The sequence below is a fragment of the Eumetopias jubatus genome, unplaced genomic scaffold (assembly GCF_037043125.1).
Source record: "Eumetopias jubatus isolate StellerSeaLion01/CBP00866 unplaced genomic scaffold, mEumJub1_p1.0 scaffold_15, whole genome shotgun sequence".
NCBI classification, from domain to species: Eukaryota; Metazoa; Chordata; class Mammalia; order Carnivora; family Otariidae; genus Eumetopias; species Eumetopias jubatus.
The window spans coordinates 6,480,177-6,504,008 of NW_028274821.1; the positions used below are offsets into that span (position 1 = coordinate 6,480,177).

Sequence of the window (23,832 nt, forward strand, 5' to 3'; positions counted from 1 at the left end):
TCTCCCCTGTTCAAATATCTGACCAATGAAGAGCATTTCATTTCTGAAGGTACAACTGCATTAAATTTCCATGCCTTCACCTAGGCTAATCCTTCTTCCCATCATCCATTTCCCTATCTGGTTAGCTCTAACTCACTCCAACAGTCTCAGCTCAAGCATCATCAAATCCAGGCAACCTTTCTCTATGACTGTTAGATGTTCCTCTCCCTTTGTCTGACAGTATTCTGTGCACCACTCCATAGTATCACTTCTCACTCTATCCTGTATCTGAGTATTTATAGCTAGTGCTCTGGCTGGCTCATGCTGAGAGCTTACATTTTAAGACTATGTAGTTGTTTGCTAAAGAGCTGTCATTAAAATTTAAGTTCTATAAAGTTACAAATAAATCATAGTAAAAATATAGGTAATACTCAAAATGTATCACTTCCTAATTATTTTACATTTTAAATTTTTACATTTACTACTTCCTATGCTTTTAAGGCTGTTTACATCTCTCGTACATGAGTGGTGAAAAAGATTTGCTATTGCTCATCTCTTCCCAATTCTACATTCAGGCACATCAGGTTGATACCCTGAAACTGGCCATAGGCAGGATTTATACCATGGACGTCAGCAAAGATGGCAAACAAATCACATCTTTGGGGTTTTTTTGAGAACTGGTTGTTACGCATTTACTCATACACCACCGCTTCTTCCCTCCCGTACTCTGCCTGAACCCCGCTGACGAACACTCAGTTTTGTACTCAAGTACAGAGCTGCTGGAGGGTCATTTGGCAAGGTAGGCAGGGCGGTATAAATTCATAATCACCAATTTCAAACACGCTTTCAGCACGACCATCCATTTGACAACGCTTCTCTGCTCAACTAATTCTCCCAAGTTCCACAACTATGTCAAACCCTCTCCCATTTCCTCAAACTGCCTACTACCTTTCTTCTGCCTCAAACGTCAGCTGTATTCCTCCTTACGTTCAGCAAATGACTTCATCTCTTTCTTTGGGGGGAAAAAAGAGCTTCTCTAAGCAGAGCTCCCTCCACATGACGCTGGCAAATCTACATACATCTGCACCCATTCCCTCCTCCTCCCCACCTGTGACAACAAAGGCGGTATAAACCAGCGAGGTAAAGCCACTTCCTGGACACGTATGTACCTATCGTCTCTTTCTTCCTCTAATATACATTCACCCTCTGGGGACTTTTATTTCTCTTCGAACCACAACACACTAACGGTCGTCCCACCTTAAATGTAAAATTTCTTTGTGCCACATATCCCTTCAGCTCCAGCCATTCTGGCCTAATTTTGACAGAGTTTATACAGCCATTTCCATTTACGCTTCAATTCACTCCAGTCTAACTTCTGCTCCATCATTCCACAGAAAATGCTTTTGCTAAAAATCAAGACTTTCACGTTGCTAAAACCAAACTCCCACATTCACCTCCCTTGTCATTCTTCAGCAGCATCCAACACTGCTGATCATTCTCTCCTTCAATTTTCTCCCCTTAGCTTTCCTCGCTTTATTCCTGTCTCTTGGGATACTTCTCAATCTTCTTTTCAGGTTCACTCCCACCTGGTGATTAAGGCTGAAGTTCCTCAAGACCTGAGGCCCTCCTCTCTTCTTATTTATACTCTTTCTCTCTAGGTTCCCTAGATGCAAACGACTCTGGTATCTGTCTCCAGCACTGACCTCTACACTCCATACCCTAATCTTCCACAGGCAAGTCAATTGATACATTTAATTTAAATGTCTCCAAAGCTCCTCAAACAATGCGACAAACCAAACTCACAAGTCCTGACATCCTCCCCTGAAAGATCCTCTTGTAGCATTTCCTATCTAAGTAAAGAGCACTGCAATTCACCCATGACCCAGGAATCACCCTTGAGGCCGCCTTCCCCTTGGATTCCCATTATTCCATTCATCACCACGTTTCCATGAGTTTGCCTTCTAAATACTTCTCTTAGTTGCCCATTTTTCTCATTACTAACTCAGTAGTAACCACATCTCCTGGAGGAAAATACTGTAATGGCCTTAGTCTCTGGGCAACTGGCATTCCCCTTTACTCATACCACTGTCCAATTTTGTTTTCTACACTGGACTCAGGGGGATCTTTTAAAATCACAAATCTAATCATTTCACCATTGCTTAATACCCTTGCATGGTTTCTGAGTGCTCGTAACCTTGTCCACATGGCTCTAAGGTTCTGTAGGTTCTGGTCCAGCCCCTGCTTTGCCTCCTCCTAACTCTTCGGGCTCTAGCCATACTGACTCTCTTCACTCTTTCCACGCTCCCTTCTGCTACAAGGCCTCTTCCATGAGTCTCTACACACTCCCTCCCTCCTCTCTCTCTGGCCGTTAAATTCTACTCTTTTTTTCAGATCTCACAAGTCACACTTTGTTCCTAACAATTATATATTTCTAAATAAACAGATATACAAAATTTAATAAGTCTAGACAGCATAGAGGAGAGCCTCAGGAAATTTAGAATAAACACTGAAAAGACAAAAAATAGACTCAGAATACAAATGATTCTTGCTTAACTACTGACAAAAATGTTAGTTACCAAGAGACTTATTAAATCTGAATGCAATTTATATAAACATTTTACAAAAATGCAAAATATATAGCCATCAATGGCTACTTTTTAATAAAGCTTTTAATAAGACTTAAAAAGAGGAGTTTAAAATAACAACATAAAACAAAGCTTTCCACATTGATGCCTGGCATAAAGGACCAGACATACTTCCCCTGGGAATACCATAGGAATGTGTGGTTCTTGAACATAGTAAATCCACTTCAGCATCATGCTATCAGAACCAGACTTGTTAGAAACACTAAAAATTTTTCAAGAGAAAAGTTATTAATTCTTAAAGCAAAAAGACATTTTTCCTCATGCTTTTCTTATATTGAGTTTTTAAAGAATGCTAAAATTGAGGCTCCAAAAGGCTCTGAAATTGAGCCTTGGCTTAGAAACTGTATAGTATTTTTTGTACTATAAAATGAAATCTGCATTTTATTATTATAGGTGGAGTAGGCCATTGGAAACTCTATTATTATTTACTTAGTTTTTTAGAAAGGGAGTCCAGGGAGATGAGGTGAGTAGCTCAGTTGCTATGTAAGTGGCCTTGGTCCTGGCCTAATGTTTACAAATTCAGCAGTCTCCTAAACTCTTTGCATTTTCCAGTTCTCTTCTTCCCACCCTTTAGCAGACTTAGAACTTTAAAGAGCAGATGAAGAATGAAAACACAAAAATTTTATGCTTTCCTTCACTTTCTGTACTCTAATACCTAAGCCATAATGTCCAATTAAGAGTTGGTGGCATACAGAAAAGTATCTAATGCACACACATGCACAAAGAGGTGAACACACACACACCCACACACACAGAGCTAACACAAAGGCACAGACACACAAAGATGCACCTTACATGAATTTTTTTTTAAAAGTCGGGGAAGGAATATGTATTTAATTATACTAATCAGAGATCCATATCCGACTGGGTATTTCTGGGAACAAAACAGTTTATTTCATTCTGCCAACAACTAGTCATTTATTCTCCCATCAATCTTGAATAATTTCACACTGAGTAGAGTTTCTTGATTATTTCTCAGAAATAAGCACTAAATGTGAATTCAGAAAACATCAGTTGAGTTAAATTACATTACAAAGGCAAGCAAGGCAGGCATGATTTGCTTCAGGACAGGCAGAAATTATTTATCTAATATTAAAATGTCATGGTACAGGAAACAAAAGAAAAAATAAATTACCCGAAAATTATGAATTTTATGAATGATACTTTCAAGAAAGTGAAAAAACAGTCCAAAGAAGGGGAATATATTTGCAAACTATAAATATAATAACTTTCATCTGGAGACTTGTATCCAAAATATGTAAAGCACCCTTATAACTCAATAATAAAAAAGTCTTGAGTCATACATCTTAAATGGGTGAACTTTATAGTTTAAGGCTTAACAGACATCTGAAAACAAGATTACTTAAAACCAAAGCAGAAATAGAAACTGATACCCTGCAATCTGGGTATGTAACTGTTTTTAAGGCACTTAGTAAATGAGTGACTAAAACCAGTTATTGAGAGGATTTCAAGAAATATAGGGTTTTAACCAGATGCATAACACCCTCAAACTTTTAATTCTAAGTATGCAATATGTAAAACATAGTCTTCAAACTTATAAAAAACTTGAAGAACTCTTATAATAATCATATACATCTTTAAAAAGATTTACAACTATTAAAGCTGGGCTGTAGGAGCAGTATTTCAAAAAATCCTGTTAGGCATGACAAAACCCAATATGCACATGAGTAATTTGGAGAATGTGGAGTGTGGATCACTTATAAAAGAATCGGCTGGATCAGTTATAACATGAATAAGGTCTAAGGATCTAATGTAAAACATGGTGACTCTGATAAAACTGTATTGTAGAACTGAAATTTGCTGAGAAGAGTGTTTAAACATTCTCACCAAAAAAAAAAAAAGTAAGTAGAATAGATAAATATGTGAAGTAATGGATGTGTTAATGAACCAGATGGGGGAGTTCTTAATCGTGTATACATACAGCAAACCACCACAATGTACCTTTCCAATCATCTTACAATTTTATATGTCAATGATACTTCAAAAAAGCAGAAATTTTTAGGAAAATTCCCAGGAGAACTTGTGAAGATTTGTATTTGTGGGCTTCCCCTGAGATTTACTGAATCAAAACTCTTGGGTAGCACTCAGAAATCTTCAGTTTTAACAGGCACTTCAACTTCAGGTGATACTAATTCAAGTAAACTGTGGGCCAATATTTGAGAAATACTGCTTCAGATGTATTTATAAAGACAATTTGAGGATCTATCAGAAATTATGCCTACAGGTGTTTTCATTCCCCTAACTTTACTTACTCTTTTTAGAATAAATGAATCAAATAATTAATAAGTATCAAACATCATTGATACTTTCTGTAGTACTCCAACTCTTTCAATATTTTTTTAAATTCTAAGATAAATCAGTACTAAGGATATAACATACAATATGATCACTATAGGTAACACTGCTGTTTCTTTTTCTTTCTCTTTTTTTTAGTTAACTATATGAGATGATGGATATTAACTAAACTTATTTTGGCAATTATTTCACAAATATATGTAAGTCAAACTGTGATGCTGTATACCTTAAACTTATACAGTGCTATATGACAATTATATCTCAATAAAACTGGAAGAAAAAAGAAAAAATAAATTTCTTTTATCTCACAAAGTATGTGTTGTATACAAGGAAGAAAATTTACCCATATGACTTTTAATTATTATAAAATCAAAAAGATTTGATACAGAAAGTACAATTAATTACAGAAAAACTCCAACTGTTCACATTCATTTATATGGATTTGCATAAGGAAACTACCTGATAGAGCTATAGATGTCCAGTGGGGTTTGATCCTTCTCTTTGGCTAGTCTCATCATATCTAACACAGCCATTCCAAGACATTCTTCCTGTGTTTCATGGGTCACGGGTATTTTTATCCATCCATGTAAAAAATCATGCCGCCACTATAGGAAAAAAATTTAGAAGGAAATACCTCTTAAATTTCACTGTCACATTTTAATCTATTATATTTTAACCTATAATTTCTACAACATATGCATTTAAAAAGAACGTCAACTCCTCCACTGATTTTCAGTTATTTTGCCATAAAATTATAGTGAAAATTTTTTGTCAATGGAAACTGATTTATTAGACTGTGTTCCCCATTATATAGTACATATGATGTCAACACTGCTGGTATCTTCAAATTATATCTTCTACATAAAGATTACCTAAATTAAAATAGATATTAGCTAATTAAGTACCTAGTTCCAAATATGTTCAAAGCATTATACTAAGTAGGACTGTGTGAGATACAGAAAAATATAAGATGAGCTTCAACCCTCAAGAAGACTAAAATCTAGCAGGGAAGCTAAACATGTAAATGAAATATTATAATGCAGATACTCTATACTAAGTGCCACACAACAGATGCTTCAGGAATTTAAAAGAATTTGAAACTATATCCAGTTGACATAATCAGGAAAGGTTTTATGGAAAATTCAAAACTTCATGTAGTCTTAAAAGATGAAGAAATTTCTGATGGACACAAAACAGGATGATAGAAGGAATGATACAAAAACAAAGCATAAGGCATGGTCAGAGATGCAAACTAGTTTGGTTGGGCAGACGATTTAAGTAAGGGAATAATGTGGATTAAAACTTGGAAAAGGGGGCACCTGGGTGGCTCAGCTGGTTAAGCGTCTGCCTTAGGCTCAGGTCATGATCCCAGGGTCCTGGGATCGAGCTCTGCATTGGGTTCCCTGCTCAGTGGGAAGCCTGCTTAGCAGGAAGCCTGCTTCTCCCTCTGCCTGCCACACTCCCCCTGCTTGTGCTCTCTCTTACTCTGTCTCTCTCTCAAATAAATAAAATCTTAAAAAAATAAAATAAAATAAAATTTGGGAAAATAAGTTGGGGTCAAAATGTAGGTACTCTTGAATGACTTGATCCTAAAAAGCAACAGGCAACCATTTTCTTAAAGCATCAGTTTCTCAGAGCACCTTCTCTTAAAGCATCATGTCTCTTCCACTGGTAGAAGTATCAATGATGAAAGTGCTTTAAGAAAATAAAGTATATCCAGTGAGACTCATTAAGAGGCTGCTGTAATGGGTCAGATATGAAATAATAAGGATCTGATTATAGATCAGAGTCTGAAGACACTAAAAGAGTCTGAAAGACTCTAAAAGAGTCTGAAAAAAACATAACTTTATCATTATATATAAAAATGAAGAAAAAGAAATAACAAATTTCAAGATTTTGGTCTAGATGATTTAGGAATATGGAAATGAGACTGAATGAATGTGTAATGGGAGAAAGGAAAGGCAAAACAGAAAAATGACCAATATTCTAAAAAACAGCAATTTTCTTGAAAAGAAAGGTGAGAACTAAAATATTAGCTGAAATACCAGTATTTAACCAAGGTTTTGTTATTTTTTTAAAAGATTTTATTTATTTATTTGAGAGAGAGAAAGAAAGAGCACAAGCTGGGGGGAAGGGGCAGAGGGAGAAGGAGAAGTAGACTCCCCACTGAGCAGGAAGCCCACTGTGGGGCTCAATCCCAGGACTCTGGAATCATGACATGAGCCCAAGGCAGACGCTTAACCACCTGAGCCACTCAGGTGCCCCTTAACCAAGGTTTTAAACTGGGTAAGAGAAATATAGGGCCACTCTCTTTATTTTATGTAATAAATGTGATAACTTATCTCATGAAATTAAAGTTTAACACAAATTCTTCAAAAATAATTTCATTAAAAAAAAATAGGGGCACCTGGGTGGCTCAGTCTGTTAAGCCTCTGCCTTCAGCTCAGGTCATGATCTCAGGGTCCTGGGATCGAGCCCCATGGCTGCTCAGCAGGGAGTCTGCTTCTCCTTCTCCCTCTGCCCACCCCCTGCTCATGCTATCTCTCTCTCTCAAATAAATAAAATCTTTTAAAAAATAAAAAAATAAAAATAATTTTATTAAAAGAAATAAATACACAATTAAAAGTATATTTGTTCAACTTCCTATTAATAAATTAGAAGGCATTTTAGTACAAGAAAACCCTATATTATTTAAAAGGCATAAACCATGAAATAACCAGTATTCACCAAAACAAAAGCCTAATATTGGTAACACAAAGTTAATTCAGGGAAGGAGTTAGATTTTGTTTTGCTAACACTTATCTCACCACACTTTTAGAAATGGGCAAGTAAATTATTCTGATTAAGATAACTGATGGCCAACTCTGGAAAACAGTATAGAGGTTCCTCAGAAAGTTGAAAACAGAGCTACCCTACGACCCATCAATGGCACTACTGGGCATTTACTCCAAAGATACAAATGTAGTGATCCGAAGGGGCACCTGCACCCCAATGCTTATAGCAGCAATGTCCACAACAGCCAAACTATGGAAAGAGCCTAGACGTCCATCAGCAGATGAATGGGTAAAGAAGATGTATATGGTATGTATATACAATGGAATATTACTCAGCCATCAAAAAAATGAAATCTTGCCATTTGCAACGATGTAGATGTAACTAGAAGGTGTTATGCTAAGCCAAATAAGTCAATCAGAGAAAGGCAATTATCATATGATCTCACTGATATGTGGAATTTGAGAAAGAAGGCAGAGGATCATAGGGGAAGAGAGGAAAAAATGAAACAAGATGAAACCAGAGAGGGAGACAAACCATAAGAGACTCTTAATCTCAGGAAACAAATTGAGGATTGCTGGAGGGGAGGTGGGTCGGGGGATGGGGTAACTGGGTGATGGACACTGGGGAGAGTATATGTTGTAATGAGCACTCGGTATTAATAAGACTGATGAATCACAGACCTGTATCCCTAAAACAAATAATACACTATATGTTAATTAACTGAATTTAAACTTTTTAAAAAAGGTAACTAATGATTAGGTAGATTCTTTTTACACCTTGCTTTTGTTCCACATTCTATATAGGACCAGAGTATAATAAATTATGTTCATGAAGATATTCTGTGGAATTTATACCCAAAAGACGATAAAGATAGGAAAAACCATTAAGAGCAGCACTAAGACATAATCAACCAAATGTCCATTACAGAAAAATCACAATCGAAATAGAGTCCCAAATACCAAAGCATACTATTTTAAACTATTTTTAAACTTCCTTAAAAAAATGCAGTGTGTACCAATAAAAATTTCCTTTAAACATAACTGTAGAAAAGTAGTTTTCTGGAGTCAAGAGTCTCCAGGAGGTGGGTGGGGCGATGGGGTAACTGGGTGATGGGCATTAAGGAGGGCACGTGCTGTGATGAGCACTGGGCATTATATGCAACTAATGAATCACTGAGTATTATATCAAAAACTAATGATGTACTATACGTTGGATAACTGAATTTAAAAAAAATTTTTTTAAATAGTTTTTCATTTGGGTAGCTGACATTTGAACCAAAAAATTTTATCTGCATTCACCCAGAAAAATAAGAAAACAGTTATAGTCACAAAATCATAAATGAACCAAGAAACAATATGGAGTGAATATACATTTTTTTGCCAAATATATATAAATTTATTAAAGACTGTTCACATGACAGCAAATTATTTGCTGAGTCACTGTATTTGATGGTATCAAGGCAATCCTCAGAAGAAAATGAATTTAAAAGGGACATCTAACTTTTGGCTTTTATTGGCTTACCTTTCCCAAATCCATCTTTCTATAGTAGTATCTTAACATACTTAATAGTTTAGTGGCTGAACTATTTTTTAGTTATTTAAAAATATCAACATAATCTTATACTCTGATGATGTCACTGGTCAAACATGTTTTCTTTAGTCTATTAAAATGCATATAATCCATCCTGATATCAATATAATCTGGATAAGTTAATTACTACCTTATGTATTTTCTGGGCACGGGTTTAGAGAAATAGAAACATTAAGAAATAGAAAAATTACATGTGGGATATTATCTAGACACAATTTAGGATTCTATTGTGAAATTATTTTGCTGTCCTATATGAGAAAATCCTTCCTAGGAAGACAAAATTAGAAATCATCCATATTTTTTCTAGATCAAAAGTATTAGATATCACAGTATTAGGGTAAAGCAGTTGAACAGTTTAGGAAAATTGTCTTATTAATGGGATTTAAACTAGCATGCCACCAAAATAAAACCAGTTCTGCAGCACAGATAATATAATCATAAAGGCATCAGAAAGTCATAACCTCATAGTATCTATTCTCAAAAGCCTATAGCTCTCTTTTCCTAATGACTACTGAAACAAAGGAAGCTATATAAAAGTTGGGTAGTGGTCAAACTATTTTTGACAAGAGCACCAGGACCACTCAAAAGAGAAAGGACAGAATTTTCAACAAATGATGCTGGAAAAACTGGATATCCACATTCAAAAGAATGAAATTGGGCCTTACCTTCCAACATCAACAAAAAGTAACTCAAAATGGACCAAAGATGTAAACATAAGAGCTAAAACAATAAAATACTTATAAGAAAACACAGGGGGAAAGCTTCGTGATATTGGACTTAGTAATGACTTCTTGGATATGACACCAAAAGCACAGGTAAACAAAAGAAAAAAGAAACAAATCAGATTACATCAAAATTAAAAACCTCTGGACATCACAGGACACATCAACAGATGTGAAAGGCAACTGACAGAATGGGAGAAAATATGTCACATAGCTGACAGGGGGTTAGTATCCAGGCATAAAGAACACTTACAACTTAACAACAACCTGATTTAAAAAATGGGCAAAGGCCATACACAGAAATTTCCCCAGAGAAGATATACAAATGGCCAAAAAGCTTAAGAAAAATGTTCAACAGCAGTAATCACTAGGGAAATGCAAATCAAAACCACAGCAAGGTATCACTCCACACTCCACAGAATGGTTATCATCAGAAAAACAGAAAGTAAGTGTTGGCAAGGATGTGGAGAAACTGGAACATTTATGCACTGCTGGAATGTAGTGCAGCAGTTCCTCAAAAAAAATTAAACATAGAATTACTAAATAATCCAATAATTCCACTTCTGGATATATATGCAAAGGAATAGAAAGCAGGATCTTAAAGAGATGTTTGTATACCCATGTTCACAGCAGCGTTATTCTTTTTTTTTTTTTTAAGATTGTATTTATGTGGCGGAGAGCACAAGCAGGGGGAGCAGCAGGCAGAGGGAGAGGGAGAAGCAGGCTGCCCACAGAGCAGGGAGCCTGATGCGGGACTTGATCCCAGGATCCTGGGATCATGACCTGAGCCAAAGGCAGATGCTTAACAACTGAGTCACGCAGGCGCTCCCATAGCAGTATTCTTATTAAAAGCCAAAAAGTGGAAGCAACTCAAGTATTTATTAATAGATAAATGGATAAACAAAATGTTTATCCACAATGGAGTATTATTCACCCTTAAAAAGGAGGAAATTCTGACACATGCTATGACATGGAAGACCTTGAAGATGTGATGCTAAGAGAAATATGTCAGCCACAAAGGAGCAAATGCTTTCTAATTCCACTGATGTGAGGCACCCAGAATAGGCAAATTCACAGAGACAGAAAGCAGAAAAGTGGCTGCCAGGGGCCAGAAGGACATGGCGAGTTATTGTTTAACGGGTATGAAGGGGCGCCTGGGTGGCTCAGTTGGTTAAGCGACTGCCTTTGGCTCAGGTCATGATCCTGGAGTCCCGGGATCGAGTCCCACGTCAGGCTCCCTGCTCAGTGGGGAGTCTGCTTCTCCCTCTGACCCTCCCCCCTCTCATGCTCTCTCTCAAATAAATAAATAAATAAATAAATAAAATCTTTAACGGGTATGAAGCTTCAGTCTAAAAAGATGAAAAATGTTCTAAAGATGAATCGTGGTGATGGTTACACAATAATGTGAAAGTACTTTAATGCCATCAATCTGTCCACTTAAAAATGGTTAAAATGGTAACTTTTATTAAGTATATTTTACCAGAATAAAAAAAAAAGTTGCTTGTTCTCATACCCCAAGAAGAGGAATATTTATCGATGTGTTGCTCACAAACTGAACCAATCTTCCTAGACATCTTAGAAACGTGAGCCATGAGGATCTGTGGGGTAATTTCCTAAGATTTTTGCAAATCTGATTCAGAACTCCTTAATCTGACATCTTGGGGATAATAAGAGCATATCTTTACCCAAAAGCACTAATATCTTTTTTCTTCCTTTAGTTTCTACTCCTCAGTCTTGTGGCACATAAAAACAAAAGTTATTTAATGACAGAACATTGCAATTACTGTTTAAATTAAGGTAATAGATAAGAAAGCATTACAAAATGTTCAAATACACTATAAAAATTTAATATAACACTATTAATAAACCAATAACTGGAACACAACTCTCAGATCAAGTAACAACACTCAATCATCCTCTTCTGAGGAGCTAAACACACTACTGTAACCCACTTTTTTTTTTTTAAAGATTTTATTTATTTATTTGACAGAGAGAGACACAGCAAGAGAGGGAACACAAGCAGGGGGAGTGGGAGAGGGAGAAGCAGGCTTCCCACCGAGCAGGAAGCCCAATGCAGGGCTTGATCCCAGGACCCTGGGATCATGACCTGAGCCGAAGGCAGACGCTGAACGACTGAGCCACCCAGGCGCCCCTGTAACTCACTTTTTATTTAGTTTCCCACTTTCTTTACATTTTACTATCTACTAATTAAGTCGGAAATTGTTCAGGAATTTAAAAAATTTCTGAGGAAATTTTGCTGTCTTATATTCCAGACACTTACGTCTACATGAATCCTGTTGTATAACTTAATCTAAACTTTGTGAAATCCTTAAAATGCCCTAAAACACTAAAAAAGAAAAAAAATTCAAAAGGGCCAATTAAGGGAACCTTTATAAAATAAATTCCTTTATTTTATAAAGGAATATATATATAACATATAAATAAATATATTTATAAATATAAATAAATATAAATATAAAAAATATAAATAATATATAAAATAAAAATCTTTATAAAATAAATTTAAAATAAATTATAAAATAAATCCCATAAAAGATATGGGATTAAAAATTAGTGATAAGAAGACTCAACTTTGTTACCTTTCTGTGCCTGCTATGCAAGACAGAACATCAATTTTCCCATATATGAAGATTTTCACACTACACAGCAAGATTCTTATCATTTAACACATACACAAGTAAGATAACATAATGATACCTGAGCAAAAAGGTAGGCCATGACAAAGTCGTCAAGAAGAGGAGCTTCAGCACCTCGAGATATCCCATGCCGATAGGTTCTGTTGCTGCCATTACAATACCAGTAAGGAAAGTAAAATCTATGAGACAAAACATTCAATCAGCCTCCAAATAGTTCAAATATAAACAAACTGTACATACAACCACTTCCAGCATATTGAAAGGTATTATCCCATAACCAGAAAACACAGGTGACAGCGTTAAATGCAAGTTGGGGACAAAAGAAAATCTGGGTAAGACCATGATAATGTAGACAGAAAATTCAAGAAACGTAAGTGTAAAATCAATATGCTGCCTGCTTCTATGTGCAGGATGCAGAAGCAATAGGAAACAGAGAAATATAAAAATAAAATATTAACAAATTTTTTTAATATTAATCCAGTAATACCAGTAAAGTTATAAATACTAAATTGAAAATACTAATTGGGTACAAATACAAATAACTGCTTCTTCTGTTAAGAAATGGAGGTTATCACAATGAGATATCACTTCATACCAGTCAGAATGGCTAGTATCAAAAAGAAATAATAAGTGCTGGCAAAGATGTAGAGAAAAGAGACCCTCCATGCACTATTGGTAGGACTGTAAATTGGCACAGCCACATGGAAAACAGTATGGAGGTTCTCAAAATACTAAAAATAGAATTACCATACAACTGGGTATAGAATTCCACTACTGGGTATTTATCTGAAGAAAATGAAAACACCAATTTGAAATGATATAGGCACTCCTATGCTTACTGCAGCATAATTTACAATAGCCAAGATATGGAAGCAACCTAAGTGTCCATCAAATGATGGAAAGATAAAGAAGATGTGGTGTATATATATATATATAATGGAATATTACTCAGCCATAAAAAAGAAATGTTGCCATTCACAACAACATGGGTAGACCTAAAGGGTATTATGCTAACTGAAATAAGGCAGAGAAAGATTAATAACATATTTCACTTAATGTGGAATCTAAAAAAGCAAAACAAACAAAAAAGTTAAAAAGGAACAGACTAATAAATACAGAGAAAAAAACAGGTGGTTGTTGGGGGGAGGGGAGAATAGGTAAAACAGGTGAAGGGGAATTAAGAGGTACAAACTTCCAGTTTTAAAATAAATAAGTCACGGGGAAGAAAAGTACAACATAGAGAACATAGTCAATAATATTGTAATAAGTGGATGGTGACAGATGGCAACTACACTTACCATGGTGAGCATTTTATAACGTATACAATCGTCAAATCACTGTGTCATCCACCTGCAGCTAATATAATATGTCAACTACACTTCAATACAAGTGAATGAATGAATAAAATAGGTTAAAAACTTGTCCTTCAAAGAAATAAAAATGTTTCTTAGTATCTTCCTAGCACTATACAAACATCCCCACAATTTAATTTTAGAACATTTTCATCCCCACTAAAAGAAACTCCATACCTAACAGTAGTCACACCCAAATCACCCCACCTACTCCCCAGCCCTAAGTTCCCACTAGTCTCTCTCTAAATTTGCCTGTTCTGAACATTTTATATAAGTGGAATCACATAATATGTGGCCTTTCCTACCTTTTTTCACTAAGCATATTTTCAAGGACTATCCACGTTATAGCAAGTATTAGCACTTTGTTCCTTTTTATTGCCCAGTTAATATTCCCTTGTATGGATAAACCACATTTTGCTTCTTCATTCATCACTTGATGGACATTTGGGTTGTTTCCATCTTTTTGCTATTGTGGATAATGCTGCTAAGAAGAGTGTGTACAAGGGCATGTGTGTGTGTGTGTGTGTGTGTGTGTGTGTGTGTGTGTTTTCGTTTCTCCTGCATACATACTTAGGGATGGAATTGATGGATCATATGTTAATTCTATGTTCATCTTTTTGAGGAACAGCGAAACTATTTTAAAAAGTGGCTGTACTAGTTTACATCTGCAACAGCAACTTATGAGCATCTCAATAGTTCACATCTGTGCCAACACATGTGGAGAGTTTAGCTAAGTTAGTCTTTGGTATTGCTGCCCTGGCGTCTGTTTTGTTTGGCCAAGAGGACTGCAGTGACCTGAAACTGACATTAGCCCCTCATGCAAGTGCACGCCCTAGAGAACAGCCCACTGAGTCAGAAGCAAATATCAGTTTCCGATACAACTTCCCAACAGTCTCCCCTGTCTCCCAGCACCTAACCCTTACTGAAGTCCCTTCAATAAGACTCCCATGTGGCTTATCAAATACCAGCTCTTTTGGCTTGAATTGAATTTGGAACCCCAAACCCTAGTAAAGGCATGTGCCCTGGGTCCTGTGTCTCTCTCTGTACTCCGCCTTGATCTCCCCGTATGGCCCCTGGAGGCCTGCGGGGCACTTCCTCCAGGACCTGCAAGTAATAAACTTCTCTAGTTTGGTTTCTCTTGTGCTCTGTTGCTGAAGCATGGCTATCTAGCCCCCTGTACTCTACTTAAAAGTGATAATTTGACAAATTCATAACTTGTTATTGTCCATCTTTTACACCTTTGTCATCCTAATGGGTGAATTGGTATCCTATTGTGTTTATGATTTACATTCCTTTAAAGAATAATAATGTTGAGCATCCTTTCATGCACTTACTGGCTATTTGTAGGTCTTATTGAGAAAAATGCTATTCAAACGCTTTGCCCATATTTTCATTGGGTTATCTGTCACTGTACTGTTGAACAAGAGTCCTTTAGGTATTCCAAATATAAAACCTTTATTAGATATGATTACAAACATTTTCTTCTATTCTGTGGGCTGTCTTTTCACATTCTTAACAGCATCCTTTGATGCACAAACATATATTTTGATGAATCCCAATTAATCTATTTTTCTTGTGTCACTTGAGCTTTCGGTACCATACTGAAGAAACCATTGGCTACTCCTAAGTATACAAAGATGTACTCCTATATTGTCTTCTGTTTTACAGTTTTAGCTCTTGGATTTAGGTCTATGATTCATTTTAAGTAAATGTTTTGTATATAGTGTGAGTTAGTGATCTAACTTCACTACTATACGTGTGTATATTCAGTTGTCCCAACAGCATTTGTTGAAAAGAGCATTCCTCCCCATGAACTGTCTTAGCACTCTGTCAAATATCAATCACCATAATATCAGGGATTATTTTTGCACTCTTACTTCTATTCTATTAACCTATGTACCTACCCTTAAGACAGTACCACGCTTTCTTGATTACTAGAGTTGTGGAGTAAGTTTTGAAATTAGGAAGTGTAAATCTTCCAACTTTGTTCTTTTTCAAGATTGTTTTGCTATTTCAAGTCCCTTTGATTTTTTATATGAATTTACCACCAACTTGTCAATTTCTGTAGTAAAGACAGGATTTCAATAGAGACTGTACTGAATATACAGATCAACTTGAAGAGTATTTCCACTTAACAATATTAAGTCTTCTGATCCATAAACATGAGGTATCGTTCCATTTAGGTAAGTGTTTCTTTAAATTCTTTCAATGGGGCGCCTGGGTGGCTCAGTCAGTTAAGGGGCTGCCTTTGACTCAGGTCATGATCTCAGAATCCTGAGATTGAGCCCCATGTCAGGCTCCCTGCTCAGTGGGGGAGCAGCAGAGGGAGAGGGAGAAGTCTGCTTTTCCCTCTCCCTCTGCTGCTCCCCCAGCTTATGCTCTTGCTTGCATACCCTCTCTAATAAACAAATAAAATCTTTAAAAAATAAATTCCTGGGACCCTGAGATCATGACCCAAGCCAAAATCGACAACAGTCAGATACTCAACCAACTGAGCCACCCAGGTGCCCCTCCTTAGGATTTTTTATATACGAGATCATATCATCTGTAAATAAAGATTGTTTTACTTCTTTTCCAATATGCCTTTTATTTCTTTCTCTTTTCCCTGGCTAGACTCTATAGTATAGTGTTAAATAGAAGTGGTAAGAATAGTTATCTTTGTCTTGTTCCAGATCCCTGGGAGAAAGCGATCAGTCTTTGGCCATCATGGATAATGTTAGCTTTGGGATTTTTGTAGAAGCACTTCGTGAGACTAAGGAAGTTCCTTTCCATTCCTATTGTGTTGAGTATTTTTTGTGTCAAATGTTTTTTCTGTTTCTATTGAGATGATCATGTGGTTTGGGTCCTTTAACTAATACGGTACATTATAGTGATTGATTTGGGGATATTAAAGCAACCTTGTATTTCTTAGAATAAATCCCATCTGGTCATGGTATTTAATCCTTTTTATATATATTGCTAGATTTGGCTTGCTAGTATTTTGAAGACTTTTATACCTGTATTCATAAGGGATACTGACCTATAGTTTTCATTTCTTCTGGATGCCTGTCTGGATTTGGTATTAGGTTAACACTGAACTCACAGAATGACTTAGGAAGTGTTCCTTTCCATTTTTTGTGAATAATTGGTCTTAATTTTTCTTTGTTTGATAGGATTTACCACTGAAGCCACTTGGGCCTGGGCTTTTCTTTGTGGGAAATTTCTTTAAATTATTAATTCAATGTCTGTACTTATGAGAAGTCCACCAGACTTTGTTTCTTCTTTTGGCAGTTCCTATAGTTTGCTCTTTCTAGGCAATGGTTCACTTCATTTTGGTTATGTAATTTGTTGGCATTCAACTGTTCCCTATAATCTTTATTTCTGTAATGTCACAGTGATTGATGTTCTCTCTTCCTCACTTTAATAATTTAAGCTTCTCTCTTTTTATTTTTTTAAGATTTATTTAATTGACAGAGAGAGACACAGAGAGAGAGGGAACACAAGCAGGGGGAGTGAGAGAGGGAGAAGCAGGCTTCCCACCCAGCAGGGAGCTAGATGTGGGGCTCGATCCCAGGACCCTGGGATCATGACCTGAGCCGAAGGCAGACACTTAACGATTGAGCCACCCAGGCACCCCTAAGCTTCTCTCTTTTTATCTTGATCAATCTAGCTAAAGATTTATCAATAGTGTTGATCTTTTCAAGGAACCAACTTTTGGTTTCTTGATTTTCTGTTGTTTTCCTTTCTCTTTTTCATTTATTTCTACTCTGATCTTTATTTTTTTTTAATTTCTTTTTTTAAGATTTTATTTATTTATTTGAGAGAGAGACAGCAAGTGAGAGAGCGGTAGGCAGAGGGAGAAGCAGGCTCCCAGCTGAGCAGGGAGCCCGATGCGGGGCTCGATCCCAGGACCCTGGGATCATGACCTGAGCCGAAGGCAGACGCTTAACAGACTGAGCCTCCCTACTCTGATCTTTATTATTTCCTTCCTTGACTTGCTTTGCTTTGAGTTTTATTTACTCTTCTTTTTCTACTTTCTTAAGGTAGAATGCTCTTGATTTGAGAACTTTTTCCTTTTTTAATATAGGTGTGCACAGCTATGAATTCTCATCTAAGCACTGTTTAAACTGCATACTATAAGTTGGTATGTTCATTTTTAGTCCTATCAAAGTATTTTCTATTTTCCCTTGTGATTATTTTCTTTGACCAAGTGGTTATTTAGAACTGTTGTTAATTACCACATATTAGTGAATTTTCCAGTTTTCCTTCTGTTAATGATTTCTAAATTAATTCCATTATGGTCAAAAAACATACTTTGCATGATTCCAATCTTTTAAAACTTACTGAGACTCATTTTGTAGACTAACGTGTGGTCTACCCTGGAGAATGTGATTGTGCTGCTGCTGGGTAGTGTATTCTACATAAGCATGTCTAGCTGGCTTATAGTGTTGCTCAAGTCTTCCTTTATCTTGCTGATCTTTTGTCCAGTTGTCCTATCCATTTCTGAAGAAAGTCATGTATTGACATCTCCAACTACTATTGTGGAATTATCTATTTTCCCCTACAATTCTGTCAGTTGTTGGCTTAATGAATTGTGCAGCTCTGTCATCAGATACAAATTATAACAATTATAAACAAATATTATGTTTTCCTGATTCATTAACTCTTTTATCATTATAAAGTGTCCCTTCTTTGTCTCTAATAACAATTTATATCTTTCAAGTCAATCTTGTCTGATATTAATATAGCTGCTCCAGCTCCTTTTTGGTTACTGAGGGCCTGTTATATCTTTTTCAATCCTTTACTTTCAGTTTAGTTGTGTCTTTTAAGGTAAAGTGTGCCTCTTATAGACAGCATGAAGAATAGGAAAAATTCATGAATTTGATGAGAAGCAATTTTTAATTCTTAAGAAGAGGTCAGCAAACTCTGCCTCACAGCCCCATTCTGGTCCACTGTTAAGTTTTTATAAATAAAGTTTTATTGGAACACAATCATGCCCATTCATTTACTTATTCATGGCTGTTTTCACACTATAATAACAGAACTGAATAGTTAAAACAGAGATAATAGAGCCTAAAATATTTACTACTGGCCTTTTACAGAAAAAGACTGTAGACCTCTGCTACACAGACCTTTTCAAATCAAAAGATACACTTGCTAATTGCAGAAAGTATAGTCATTACAGAAAGTGATAAAGAAAATATTCTTATTAAGATACTGATATTTTGTCAACCATATGTAGCATGTTAGCATGCTTCTTTTAAATGCAACTTTGTAAAGTCTTAAAACCTGCACAGAAGTCTTACATAATTTTGGATAGATTTAATCCTAGGTACTTTGCATTTTTTGTTGCTACTAGTTATTTTAAATTTCTGTTTGTGGAGTATAGAAACAGCTGATATTTTAACATATTGATCATATAGACCTAGCACTCTTCTGAATGCTTATTATTGATGCCTATAAGTTTGTTTACATTGTCTATGTTAACAATCTTATCATCTCCAAATAATGACTCTTTGTTTCTTTGTTCTCAATTATTTTTTTTTAAGGATTTTATTTATTTATTTGACAGAGACACAGGGAGAGAGGGAACACAAGCAGGGGGAGTGGGAGAGGGAGAAGCAGGCTTCCCGCCAAGCAGGGAGCCCGACGCGGGGCTTGATCCTAGGACCCCGGGGATCATGACCTGAGCTGAAGGCAGATGCTTAACGACTGAGCCACCCAGGAGCCCCTTTGTTCTCAATTATTCAGTATTTTATTCATTCTTCTTGTCTTACTGTACTTGTTAGGAACTCCACTAAAATCCTAAATAGAAGCAGTGGTGGTGGCTATCTTTGTTTTCTGTCGTTTTTTGATTTTACAGAGATTGCTTCTAACATCTTAGCATTTGAGAATATTATTTGCTACCTGCTTTTGGTAAATACCCTTTACCATGGTAAGGATGTTTCTCTTGAGTCTTAGTTTTTTAAGGCTTCCTTTTCTTTCCTCTCTAAGATCATGAATGAGTCCATGCGCTTTTTTACTATGCAACACTGACTCTGCATGGAATGAATCTATTTCATAAGAGCCACAGGTGAAACTTATTTCTTTGTTCTATCCTTTTGAGTGGAAAAGTACCTCTAGATTTCTCTAAATTGGTATAACGTATTTCCATAAATTATGAAATGAATTAACTAATAATTTGAGCCTGTAAATAAACACTGGCAAAATCGTATCTTTCCTTCACTTCAACTCTAAAAAATTTATTAAAAAGAGATGTGAGATTACATTTTATTGCACAAAACACTGAATTTCCTGGGAAACTAACAATATTCCAAACATTTGGGATTTTGTTAGTAAAGGCCATTCCCATCATTTTTAAATTTAATTATAATCATAAGTGGTAAAGTAGCATCCCACCAGAAAAGCTCAGAGCATTCTAGTGAAAAAATATGTAAAAATATGTCCTCTGGTGGACAAAATGTCTTAAATGAAGTTCTGGTCTCTATTATCAAGTACCTTGCAATTTAAAAATATGTTTGATTTCTCTCACTTCGCCTTTCACCATTAAATGAGTCACTTTATTGGAGAAAGTACCTTATTCTGTAGAGTACATTGTGCCTGGTTGATTCATCTATATGGAAGACATGGTTGGGCGGATACCAAATCCTTTCTGTTTCACTCATTAAAGCAAACATACTATGATACACAGGTGTGATTCCTAGGAAAGAAGGAGAAAAACAAATGATTACAGACAATAACAAGTACATTTATATAACATCCATAATTTGTAATGGCATTGAAAGAACAACTCTTAATCAGCACAAATGCAGTAACGGTTGACATCTTTTGGTTCAACATGACTCACAACTGAATTTTTTTTTTTAAGACTTTATTTATTTGACAGAGAGGGACACAGCGAGAGAGGGAACACAAGCAGGGGGAGCAGGAGAGGGAGAAGCAGGCTTCCCGCAGAGCAGGGAGCCCGATGAGGGGCTCGATCCCAGGACCCTGGGATCATGACCTGAGCTGAAGGCAGACGCTTAACGACTGAGCCACCCAGGAGCCCCTCACAACTGAATTCTTAATTAAATCTTTCTTCCCTACATTTTAAAATATGATTGCTGGAACTCTTTCAAGCAGGTTTTTTAAAACATTTTATCCAATTTTTTTAGTTGTCTTGCACAGAAAGGTCGATTCAAATTCGTGTGGGTTTTAATTGATAATGAGAGTATCAACTAAAATATTTAGAGGTCACTGGATACATTTAAGAAAATAGCACAACAGTTTTATTTTTAAATTCAAATTTCACACAGTGCACTAGTACCTATATCTTCTGCACTATTTAAACTTACAATGAAAAATTTTAAAAGTCAACTTAAATTCCAAGGGTATGTGATTGTGTTTCAAAGATATTTTAGGAGCTACATTAACAAAAGTTTGAAGGCTACTGAACTTTTTTTTTTTAAGGTTTTATTTATTTATTTGAGAGAGAAAGAATGAGACAGAGAGAGAGAGAGCATGAGAGGGGGGAAGGTCAGAGGGAGAAGCAGGCTCCCCTCTGAGTAGGGAGCCTGATGCGGGACTCGATCCCGGGGCTCCATGATCATGACCTGAGCTGAAGGCAGTCGCTTAACCAACGGAGCCACTCAGGCGCCCCGGCTACTGAACTTTTTAAAAAGCATATGAAACAGCAAAGCCACACAGTTAATTAATGCACTTTATTTCCCAGGACATAGAGAACATTCACACATATATACACAGACACACCCCAATCATTTGGAATCTAAGAATAAGTCTCCCAAAGTCCTAGAGAATAATCACACATTCCATGTTCTCTAACTATACTTCAACTCAATCAGAAATGAATACTGTAAAAAAATTTTAACCCTATATATTTAAAAACATACCCCTCAAAAAAACCAAAGTATATTTATTCTAGTAATGTTTTCATTCTTCTCCACTGTAGACAAAAATGACACCAACTTGACACATTGAAAACAAAGATTTAAAATTTTTATTAAAATTATCACAACTGTTTACTCATAGATATGTACTAATTTCAGTAAGTTACATATAAAAGTAACAACTTTTAAACTGTATCCTTGCATTCATTCTTGTATTTACACACCCTTCTAAATATCTCACAGGTCATAGGAGAAATTATGAGAAACTAAAGAGCGTTTATAATGATGATTAATAACATCTATTAAAAATTATGGAATAGGGGCACCTGGGTGGCTCACTACGTTAAGTGGTCAACTCTTGGTTTCAGTTCAAGTTGTGATCTCATGGGTTGTGAGACTGAGCCCTGTGTTGGGCTCTGTGCTCAGCGTGGAGTCGGTCTGAAGCTGCTCTCCCTCTGCCCCTCCCCCCACACTCTCTAAAATCAATAAATCTTTAAAAAATACAAATAAAAGTAAAATTATGGAATATAACTAAACTGATACTTAAGAGGGAAAATGAAGCTTTAATCTGATTATATCAGAAAAATAACAGAATGATCTAAGTTATTTAACTCAATACATTAAAAAACAGAGTAATCTCTAAGCTGAAAGAATGTGACAGCATAGAAGTTAACAGAATAAAGATTCGATAAAGAGAATCGACAAAATAAAAGCTGATTATTTGCAAGGACCAACAAAATAAACAAGCTTTTCTCAAATCTGATCAAGAAAAAAAAACAGATAAACACAAATGATTTTTAAAAGTATAATTATAGGTTATGAAGACAAAAAGAATAAACAATGCCAATGAATTTGAAAATGTAGACAATTTTAAAAACATATACAACTTTAAAAAATGGATTCAAGAACAAAAAACTTCAAAAGAACTATAATATATCCACTTAAAAAAATAATGAAGAAGAAAGGAAGAGGGGGGAAAGAGAAAGAAATAACAAGAAGAAAGGAAAAACCACAATTAGACCTGGACGAAATTTATATGTGAGTTCAACCAAACATGAAAGACAATTCTAATCTTCGGTATACTATTATAGAAAAAAGAAAGAGAGAAAAGGGATATTGACATAATTTGGGAATTTAGTTTGACCATGACACCAAAACCAGCCAGACATCATAAACAAACAGATAGAAAAAGTTCTCAACATTTTAATTAACAGCAAACCAAATCCCATAATGTTTCTTTAAAGGAAATTAAGACAAAGTTCATTTATCTTACAACAGCAGAGATGGCTAAATTGGAAAAATTAATGTAATTCATCACAACAATGAATCAGAGGAAAATCTGAAAATGGCAAAATAATACATTTGAAAAGTTGTCCAGTTACTACACTGATATGTATTATATTCTTCTATACAAAGTATCACTTTAAATATTTTATAATAAAAAATCAGGATTAAAAATGTAAAATAAAAATGAAAATGGCAAAAAATAGATGTAAGTTACTTACAATAGAGCAAATACATGAGTAATAATAATTAATAAACATGTGAAAGGATGGTAATACCTAGCACTGAAGAAAATACAAATTAAAATTATGTGATATCACTTTATACCATTCAGCTAGCAAAATTAAGAGGGATAACATCTAGGGCTGATTAGATGATGGTGAAAAGGGATGATGTTACATAATTGCTAGAAATGTCAACCTTTCAACCCAGCAATGTACTCCTAAAAGTACAATGCAGTAGTAAGAAAATATAAATTCAAGAGTAGAAAAATCGAAAAATATATGGTAGTACAATCCATGGAGCAGAATATTAGGAAACTCAATAAAAAAAATTAGTGTAAAAGTGTGTGGCTTGAATAGATCTTTCACAATGTATGTTTTCATGATAAAGGCAAGAACCATAAAATATGATTCCATTTTATAAAA

At 35.5% G+C, this 23,832-nt stretch overlaps 1 protein-coding gene across 3 annotated transcripts in view; it reads right to left on the reverse strand.

Moving 5' to 3' along the window:
* The window catches only part of JAK2 (Janus kinase 2), a 147,628-nt gene that overhangs the window by 50,780 nt on the left and 73,016 nt on the right, over nt 1-23,832 (reverse strand). For all 3 annotated transcript variants that reach the window (XM_028117334.2, XM_028117335.2, XM_088019163.1), the window contains 3 exons: nt 20,592-20,715; nt 12,746-12,863; nt 5,400-5,545 (listed from right to left, as the gene is read on the reverse strand). In XM_028117334.2, coding sequence (XP_027973135.1) covers nt 5,400-5,545; nt 12,746-12,863; nt 20,592-20,715 — 388 coding nt within the window. The remainder of the gene's footprint in view (nt 1-5,399; nt 5,546-12,745; nt 12,864-20,591; nt 20,716-23,832) is intronic.